Source organism: Periplaneta americana, chromosome 11, assembly GCF_040183065.1.
Source record: "Periplaneta americana isolate PAMFEO1 chromosome 11, P.americana_PAMFEO1_priV1, whole genome shotgun sequence".
NCBI classification, from domain to species: Eukaryota; Metazoa; Arthropoda; class Insecta; order Blattodea; family Blattidae; genus Periplaneta; species Periplaneta americana.
In genome coordinates, this window is record NC_091127.1 from 7,956,945 (window position 1) to 7,966,867 (window position 9,923).

A 9,923-nucleotide genomic window follows, 5' to 3' on the forward strand; every position below is an offset into this window, starting at 1 on the left:
ATGAGTTCATTTCCATAATTAATTTCAAACACAAAATTTACAATATGAAGCCTTGAGTCCTATACACTTTAATAGGTTTTGAAAGAAAATGACAAATTCATTGGGAAATTTATATGTTCAACCAGATGAAGAAACTAGATTCTTAAAATTCTTATAATTTGTCTTGTGCAAGGGAGAAGATTACTGCAGTTACAGTACAAAGTACATCACAGTCATGGGTATAATTAATCAAGTCTTCAAATAGAATGTGTGTCCAGAAACAATGTATCCACCTGTGTTGCCATAATTGTGGTTCAATAAGTTAATAAGATGCTAATCATTCGTGACAATGATAGGATATGACTTAAGCCAAATAAAATGTCAATTTTTAAAGCAAATCATATGATAAACGAGACTAAAAGGAAAAAAAAAAAAAATGCACATTTTTTTGAGAATTAAAAATATATCTAATACTTTTGTCTCATAAAAATAAACTTAAAATCTAGTGGAAAATTAACTTAACATAGGGATTAACGATTCTATAACTTCACATTACTTACTTACAAATGACTTCTAGGGAATCCAGAGGTTCATTATCGTCCCCACATAAGCCCGCCATCGGTCCCTATCCTGAGCAAGATTAATCCAGTCTCTACCATCATATCCTACCTCCCTCAAATCTATTTTAATATTATCCTCCCATCTAAATCTCGACCTCCCCAAAGGTATTTTTCCCTCCGGCCTCCTAACACACTATATACGTGCTACATGCCCTGCCCATGTCAAACGTCTGGATTTAATGTTCCTAATTATGCCACGTAAGGAATACAATGCGTGCAGTTTTGTGTTGTGTAACTTCCTCCATTCTTCTGTAACTCCATCTCTCTTAACCTCTGTTCCTCTCTCAAAGTGAGAGTCCAAGTTTCACAGCCATACAGAACAACCGGTAATATAACTGTTTCATAAGTTCTAACTTTCAGATTTTTTGACAGCAGACTGGATGATAAAAGCTTTTCAACCGAATAATAACAGACATTTTCCACATTTATTCTGCGTTTAATTTCCTCCTGAGTGTCATTTATGTGTATTTGTTACTGTTACTCCAAGATATTTGAATTTTTCCACCTCTTCAAAGAATAAATTTGCAATTCTTATATTTCCTCCATAATTTCACATAAAAATAAAAAATCTGTATTACAAACCTAATGGAAAGAGGTTGTTAGGAGGACCTAGTAACTGGCGAAACGAGGTTGTAACAAGCTACAGCAGCTTTATACTTGTCAGGAACATAAAAAAGACTTGGAAGAAGAGAATATAAATTATAATTACATCGAGCATAGGAGAAATATTTTGTAAGGAAGATAGAGTATGTTTCACGTTGCAAGTAGGAATCAAACAGGCACTGTAGAGCAAAGTGGAAAATATCATTTGAAACTTATTTTCAAATTGAATATCATACAAAGGCTACATACTCGATAAGTTGATTATTTACTTTAGTGACGGAGTGTTTTCTTCACAAAGTTTGTTCAGAGCGCCTTGATTTTACTTACGGAATACGTAGAAACTAAAAATAGAGCAAAAAGCAATCATTTTTATTTTACAGGCCTACAGTTGGCATTTGCGACTTTCAGTATATGATCTTGGGTAGACTTCAAAGTACACTGTAAGGTATATTTGACAAGACTGAGGGTGTGTTTGTTGTGACGTTCCTTGTACATAGGGTATTGCGATGTATTAATGTGTTGGTCTGTTATTTTGTCTTGTGCTATAATGGAGGCAGGTACATTTGTGTTAGTCTGATTGTGAGGATCTGCGTTTTACCCTCCACCAGCGTATATTTCCATAAATATTGAGAATTAAAAGTTAGATTATGTTAGATTGGGAGGTAGTTAAGTGACGTGAGGCAGAGGAATGTGACAGATTTCGAGTGGGTTAGATGAGGGGATAGCTAAGTAATAGGGGACCAAGGACTGTGACAAGTTTAGACTGGGTTAAGCTAAGTGACAGACTTAGGGCTGTGACAAGGTAAGAGTGGTTACTTGAGGGGATAGACAAGTGATAGGGGACTGAGGACTGTGAAAAAGTTAGAGTAACTTACTTTAGGGGACAGCTAAGTGATAGGGGACTGAGGACTGTCATAAGTTTAGACTGGGTTAAGGTAAGTGACAAGAGACTGGGGGCTATGACAAGGTTAGAGTGGGTTATTTGAGGGGACAGATAAGTGATAGGGGACCAAGGACTGTGACAAAGTTAGAGTTACTTTAGGGGACAGCTAAGTGATAGGAGACTGAGGACTGTCATACGTTTAGACTGGGTTATGGTAAGTGACAATACTGAGGGCTGTGACAAGATTAGAGTGAGTTATTTGAGGGGACAGATAAGTGATAGGGGACCAAGGACTGTGACAAAGAGTTACTTTAGGGGACAGCTAAGTGATTGGAGACTGAGGACTGTCATACGTTTAGACTGGGTTATGGTAAGTGACAATACTGAGGGCTGTGATAAGGTTAGAGTGGGTTATTTGAGGGGACAGATAAGTGATAGGGGACCAAGGACTGTGACAAAGTTAGAGTTACTTTAGGGGACAGCTAAGTGATTGGAGACTGAGGACTGTCATACGTTTAGACTGGGTTATGGTAAGTGACAATACTGAGGGCTGTGACAAGATTAGAGTGAGTTATTTGAGGGGACAGATAAGTGATAGGGGACCAAGGACTGTGACAAAGTTAGAGTTACTTTAGGGGACAGCTAAGTGATAGGAGACTGAGGACTGTCATACGTTTAGACTGGGTTATGGTAAGTGACAATACTGAGGGCTGTGACAAGATTAGAGTGGGTTATTTGAGGGGACAGATAAGTGATAGGGGACCAAGGACTGTGACAAAGTTAGAGTTACTTTAGGGGACAGCTAAGTGATTGGAGACTGAGGACTGTCATACGTTTAGACTGGGTTATGGTAAGTGACAATACTGAGGGCTGTGACAAGATTAGAGTGAGTTATTTGAGGGGACAGATAAGTGATAGGGGACCAAGGACTGTGACAAAGTTAGAGTTACTTTAGGGGACAGCTAAGTGATAGGAGACTGAGGACTGTCATACGTTTAGACTGGGTTATGGTAAGTGACAATACTGAGGGCTGTGACAAGATTAGAGTGGGTTATTTGAGGGGACAGATAAGTGATAGGGGACCAAGGACTGTGACAAAGTTAGAGTTACTTTAGGGGACAGCTAAGTGATAGGGGACTGAGGACTGTCATACGTTTAGACTGGGTTAAGCTAAGTGACAATACTGACGGCTGTGACAAGATTAGAGTGGGTTATTTGAGGGGACAGATAAGTGATAGGGCACCGAGGACTGTGAAAAAGTTAGAGTAACTTACTTTAGGGGACAGCTAAGTGATAGGAGACTGAAACTGTCACAAGTTTAGACTGGGTTAAGCTAAGTGACAATACTGAGGGCTGTGACAAGGTTAGAGTGGGTTATTTGAGGGGATAGACAAGTGATAGGGGACCAAGGACTGTGAAAAAGCTAGAGTAACTTACTTTAGGGGACAGCTAAGTGATAGGGGACTGAGGACTGTCATACGTTTAGACTGGGTTATGGTAAGTGACAATACTGAGGGCTGTGACAAGATTAGAGTGGGTTATTTGAGGGGACAGATAAGTGATAGGGGACCAAGGACTGTGACAAAGTTAGAGTTACTTTAGGGGACAGCTAAGTGATAGGGGACTGAGGACTGTCATACGTTTAGACTGGGTTAAGCTAAGTGACAATACTGAGGGCTGTGACAAGATTAGAGTGGGTTATTTGAGGGGACAGATAAGTGATAGGGGACCGAGGACTGTGAAAAAGTTAGAGTAACTTACTTTAGGGGACAGCTAAGTGATAGGAGACTGAAACTGTCACAAGTTTAGACTGGGTTAAGCTAAGTGACAATACTGAGAGCTGTGACAAGGTTAGAGTGGGTTATTTGATGGGATAGACAAGTGATAGGGGACCAAGGACTGTGACAAAGTTAGAGTTGCTTTAGGGGACAGCTAAGTGATAGGAGACTGAGACTGTCACAAGTTTAGACTGGGTTAAGCTAAGTGACAAGAGACTGGGGGCTGTGACAAGGTTAGATTGGGTTACTTGAGGGGATAAATAAGTGATAGAGGACCGAGGACTGTGACAAGAGTGAGTTACTTTAGGGGACTGCTAAGTGATACGGGACTTAGGACTGTCACAAGTTTAGACTGGGTTAAGCTAAGTGACAATACTGAGGGCTGTGACAAGGTTAGAGTGGGTTATTTGAGGGGATAGACAAGTGATAGGGGACCAAGGACTGTGAAAAAGCTAGAGTAACTTTAGGGGACAGCTAAGTGATAGGAGACTGAAACTGTCACAAGTTTAGATTGGGTTAAGCTAAGTGACAATACTGAGGGCTGTGACAAGGTTAGAGTGGGTTACTTGAGGGGACAGATAAGTGATAGAGGACCGAGGACTGTGACAAAGTTAGAGTGAGTTACTTTACAGAACAGCTAAGTGACAGAAGACTGGGGACTGTCACCAGTTTAGACTGAGTTAAGCTAAGTGACAAGAGACTGGGGGCTGTGACAAGGTTAGAGTGGGTTAGCTAAGTGACATGAGACCGAGGACTATCATAACGTTAGAGTGAGTTAGATAAGGGGATAGCTAAGTGACATGAAGTAGAGGAATGTGACAAGGTTAGTGTGTTAGATGAGGGGATAGCTGAGTGGCAAGGAACTGAGGACTCGAACAAGGTTAGAGTTATTTATTATTGCTCTCTGCTCATTTTTTTGTAGTTTTTACGTATTTCTCAAGTCAAATCAGGGAGTTCTGAATAAATATTGTAGAGCAAATGCGTCGACAGCTGAAGTAAATAATACCACGTAGTGTCCAACTCGAATCTTTGTGGCACTGTCTCTTGTAAATAGGCTATCTTTATAGGGTGTCACTACTGTCTTGTCTTGTCTTGTTTCGGCTCTACGTAGGAAGTTCAAACTTTGAAAAGAACCGGAAAAATAGCCAAATTCTTGAGATATAATTTCAATAAATTAATCATACAGTTTATAACTAAACAGCTGTCAAAACTAAATAATCAAACAGATTATTTGAAAATTTAAAAGCTACTTTTTAAAATTGTTTAATATTACATTTCTGAGAACGTCACATTTCGAATATGATATAGGTACATGATATAAGAAAAGTTGAAAATAAGTTACACATGGGAGATCGATGAAAAGACAAGATGCAATTGTTACAATATGTTTTAGTACATTTTTGAGCGAATTAGAGAAAATGAACATAGCTGAATCCTGCCTTGAATGAAAGCGTCGTTCCTCTGGTTCACAGCTTTCACTCTGCAGACTGTACAAACTTGGTTCAAAGTACCTAAACCAATGTTAATTTTAACAAATAAACAGCCAGAAATTAAATGTTACGTAAGTGGAGTTAATATACATCCCAGAAGAGTTCATACAAGCTGAAAGCAGAGAATGGACAGAAGAGAGGTATAAAATCCCATCTTCTTACCGTAGCTACCACACTACCCAGTAATGGAAGACTTGCCCTAGACACGGCGTCCGCTTCCTTCCTTCTATCCTGGAACACCGTTTAACTAATGTGAAATGAGCAATAGACACAAACGCGTTTTCCTATGCATATGATATATTACTTTATAGAATGCACGACATTTATATTACTTTACAGAATGCACGACATTTATATTACTTTACAGAATGCACGACAATCTAATAGTAAAGTCGATGTGTTATCTAGGACATATAATTAAACGATAAAGTGTGTGAAATAAATCATTAGTTACACAAACGTTATGTTCATATTCAAGTCAAATAATATAGGTATAAAAACACGTCAATCTAGAATGCTGTATATAGACAGAAACGTCACTAAAAGTATATATTAATTCACTCTTCCTGTCAACCTTTCAGATACATGTTAGGAAACATTACCGTTATTCTGTTTCCATTCTGATTGACACAGTAAGTAAACAAACATTCAGACAAAAGATTTAATGAGGTTACATTTCCTATATTTGTTTCCATACATGTAAACAAACAGAAACCTATTTTAAGTACATCATACAAAACTATTACCTTTTTAACATGCTTTTTATAAGTATTATAACCTAAAACACTATATCTGTAGGCCACGAGGTTAGGTGATACAATAATAAAAAAAAAAATGACATTTGCTTCTCCATAGCCACCTTGTCACGTGGATACATACAATATTGGTTACAACTTGCATAACGAGTACATTGAGACAAAATAGGGCAAACATTTTATTTTCCTTACCTCCTTAATAACATTCCTCAGGAAGTAGGAAGATGAATAAGTTGGAGGAGGGAACTGTGTCACTGTTGACGCCATATTTTCACGAACACTACACGCGAAAGTCTCCGGATACACTGAATAACTACAGTCCTCTCCAAAAGATGTCTATGCCTTGCAGGTATGCCAACATAAAATTAGCAAGTGGCCAAGAGAAATTGACTTCACACATCGATATTGTGTTGTAATTGTATAGAACATTCCAGCCATTTATTTGAAAAGTATAACATTCATTTAAACATAATTGTACATTCCTCTTTGATTTTGTATTGATGCAACCAATACCAGAACAGATACGCTACCATCCCTTACAGATCAGTAAAAAGTTCAGTGTTTGACGTTTCACTGTACTCATACCAGGGGGAAGCTCTCTTCAAGAAAAACATATGATACGACGACGCGGAACTAGGACCCTATGTAGTTACAACAATTTCCGCAAGATGGCAATTCAATTTGTCTTCTCATGGAACATAGATCACACAAAATGTCTTTAGCCCTCTCCACACGTGTTCCACACGAACTGAATTTATTTGATAGAGATTTGAGGTCAGAGCTCATAGTTTCACTCATATCAGTTATTGCAATGGGTATATTTTTGCAGTATATCAAGCAGTATTCTACTTAAGATTGCATTAAAATGTCGGTCGGTACTCAATCTACCGTATCTGTACGCTTCAAATTTATATTTATCTTGCCAAATAATACACTTCACTTACCGATTTTATCGAATACCCCGCGCCCTCGAATAAGCCCTGCATCTTACTTTTAAAAGAGGAAAAATAAAAAATAAACGAAACTTTCAATAAATTCATCCACTATAGATTAAAAACAATTAAACACAAATCAATTCAGTTGACAAATTTGATCCTAGAACAGGACACATTTCAAACCTATCCTATGTGCACGGATGCATGCACTTGATCGTACATCGCACTCAGGAGTGAATTTATGCCAGTTGTTTTGCTTAATCGACCATACACGATATCCTACATTATTAATAGCACGAGTCAGTAAATTAACTATCATGATGCTATGTGGTTAATTATAATAAATACCTGATATCACTATTAACTTCATTCTGTGCTGTTGTCATCATCTTCATCATTGTCGTAGCCTGAGCGTTCGTTTACAATCGTACTCTATTCCGTCCAGCTGATTGGAGATATCACACTTTTTTAAGTTCTTTTCAACGAGAGGAAGCGATATGAGTGCCCATGCATCACGAATCCATTGAAAATAGCCTATAAGATGCACAAACTATACACTTGAACTTGATTCTGACACTACTGCTAATCTAAACGCCATTCAACAATGTTAAGAATTGAAATACCTGCGCGGGAAGATAATGGCATGCGCTACCACCTTAGAAAGCGCACTGAAGGAAAATCGGGCAATGTTACCAACTATATTTTGAACAGCCGCGCACCCGTATCTCTTTACTTGTGTTTCGGGGGGGGGGGGGGAGTGCGATACGGTATTTATTAATGCTCATACCATGAAGATGGCGTATATTTTCATAATTTAAGTCACCACGTCTGCTGATAGATACAAATTCTACAATGTGATGCATTTTAAAATTACGAAAGATCCATACCTTTCCTTGCTAGACCTGTATTACAATACTTTCAATAGGGATGTCTTATGCAAAGTTTTACCGTTAGATGGCAGGAGCGTTCCATGCGGCACAACATGTTGTAGGGCTATATTACGTCATATGCTACAACTGATTACGTTCTCCCGCTTGTTGGTTTTCTGTGGGTGTCAAAATTATATTTATAATTATTTTATATAACCTAGTATGATTTAATATAATTCAGTATTTTCTTACCTCATAATCTAATTTAATTTACAATAAATAATAGCGTAAACTTGTATAATACTGAACGATTCCCCTTAAGAGATAGAGGGGGAAATCTGCAGTATGCAGAATATAGATACGAGTAAATTGAATATTCATGATCCTAAACGAGAACTTTGGGAACGAGGTGCACGAATAAAAAAAATTGGAACTTTGTTGAAGGTGAATATTACCTCTTTAATCATTAGCATTGTAAGTACCGTACGCTAAAAATAGGATATGCAGCCACCAATGTGTTTTTTTTTTATAGGGAAGGGGCTATCGAGATTGAATTCCTCGTATTTTTTCTCCAGCTGTAGAAAGATCAAGTGCAATGTTTGATAAGCTGTACAATATGATCGCAGTAGTATCACGATTATTCCAATGTTTTGTAGGTTAAGAACATGCAGTTTTGAATACTGTGTAGAATGATTTTGAAAATTTGAAGTAAAAACATGGTTTTAATAATAATAATAATAGTAATAATAATAATAATAATAATAATAATAATAATAATAATAATAATAATAATTAGTCTACAGCACAGTACTTTGAAGGATGGGCTTTGAGTGTGCATTTGTTATCCGGTACATAAACATTGAGGATTTACGTAGTATATTAGTACATTAAATACACTTAAAACAACTCAAAATGCAAGTAGAGGAACTGTAGAATACAGTTAACCTGAAACCACTTGCCTCTCCAATCGGGCACTAAGTTTCGCTGCCTGGTGGTAATAAATTATACAGAAATAGTGGGCAACAGTGTCAAAACTGATTTAATGTAAGGAAAGCGTCTACACACCGTCCACTACAACCTTTTCTACTTTGAGGTCTCCACTGCCCCACGAAATTTTAATATACAGAAACAAAATGGGACACTAAGTGAGTGAGTATGTGCTCGCTTATTTATACAGGGACATCATTTTATTTTTACTAACATTTTTAATATACCTTTGGATCAACGGTTCCAGAAACACCGTTTGCTACCCCCTTCCACAACTGGAGTTCGATGATACTGGTGTAATATACAAACAAATCACTTTACTAGGTAAAGGAGGGAAGAAAAGTAGTTCATCCATTTATGTAACTAGGAAATATCGCGATTTTAAGTTTGATAATTTTCGTTAGGTTTTTGTTTAATCAAAATACAGTACTGTATTAACAATGAGTGTTTTTACTCACGAAGTGAGCTGTCCATGCGAACGTATTCATTATGCAGTGTATATTATACTGTCTACAGCACATTAGCGTACACTAAAGAGAATGAAGTTAAATTGAAAAATAATCATAATATAGATATTTAAATACATTTTTCAAAATAGTGGCCGTTCATTTCAATATAGGCTTCAGTTCTAATGTACTATGTAATTTCAATTACCAGTTTCGTCCTTCGTACTAGTAACTCATGTTGAAATAATTCTGTACCTGCTATGTAAAAGAGTACCTTACGTACTGTAAATTCAATCTTCACTTCTGCTCGATCGAAAAGGTAAAATTACTCAGACATACTATCTACTGTCCATCCAAATGGTTATGTTGCAGGATCGTATATAGGGGGGAAATCACGTGACAGTTAATTACTTAACGAAGCCTTTTATTTAAGTTATTTTAAACAGTTGTAATGTTAATGTTCTCAGAAAAGAGCTAAGATAGCCCAGCCACTAGCCTTTACAGAAAGGCGAATAGAAGCAGGTGGGGGAAACCGGAATGCGACGTAGGCAAATGGACGACAGTACCTGTGTGAAAAT

At 37.4% G+C, this 9,923-nt stretch overlaps 1 protein-coding gene across 3 annotated transcripts in view; it reads right to left on the reverse strand.

Annotated features, from left to right (window-relative positions):
• The window catches only part of IP3K1 (inositol-trisphosphate 3-kinase-like protein), a 357,189-nt gene extending 350,733 nt beyond the window's left edge, over window positions 1–6,456 (reverse strand). Inside the window, exons 1-2 of one of the 3 annotated variants that reach the window (XM_069838893.1) lie at window positions 6,301–6,424; window positions 5,516–5,584 (exon numbers count right to left, since the gene is read on the reverse strand). In XM_069838893.1, coding sequence (XP_069694994.1) covers window positions 5,516–5,584; window positions 6,301–6,375 — 144 coding nt within the window. In that variant the 5' untranslated portion in view covers window positions 6,376–6,424. Of the gene's footprint in view, window positions 1–5,515; window positions 5,585–6,300 lie in introns of all 3 variants that reach the window. The other 2 variants (XM_069838894.1, XM_069838895.1) reach the window with 2 other exon arrangements.
• Between the last annotated feature and the right edge of the window lie 3,467 nt (window positions 6,457–9,923).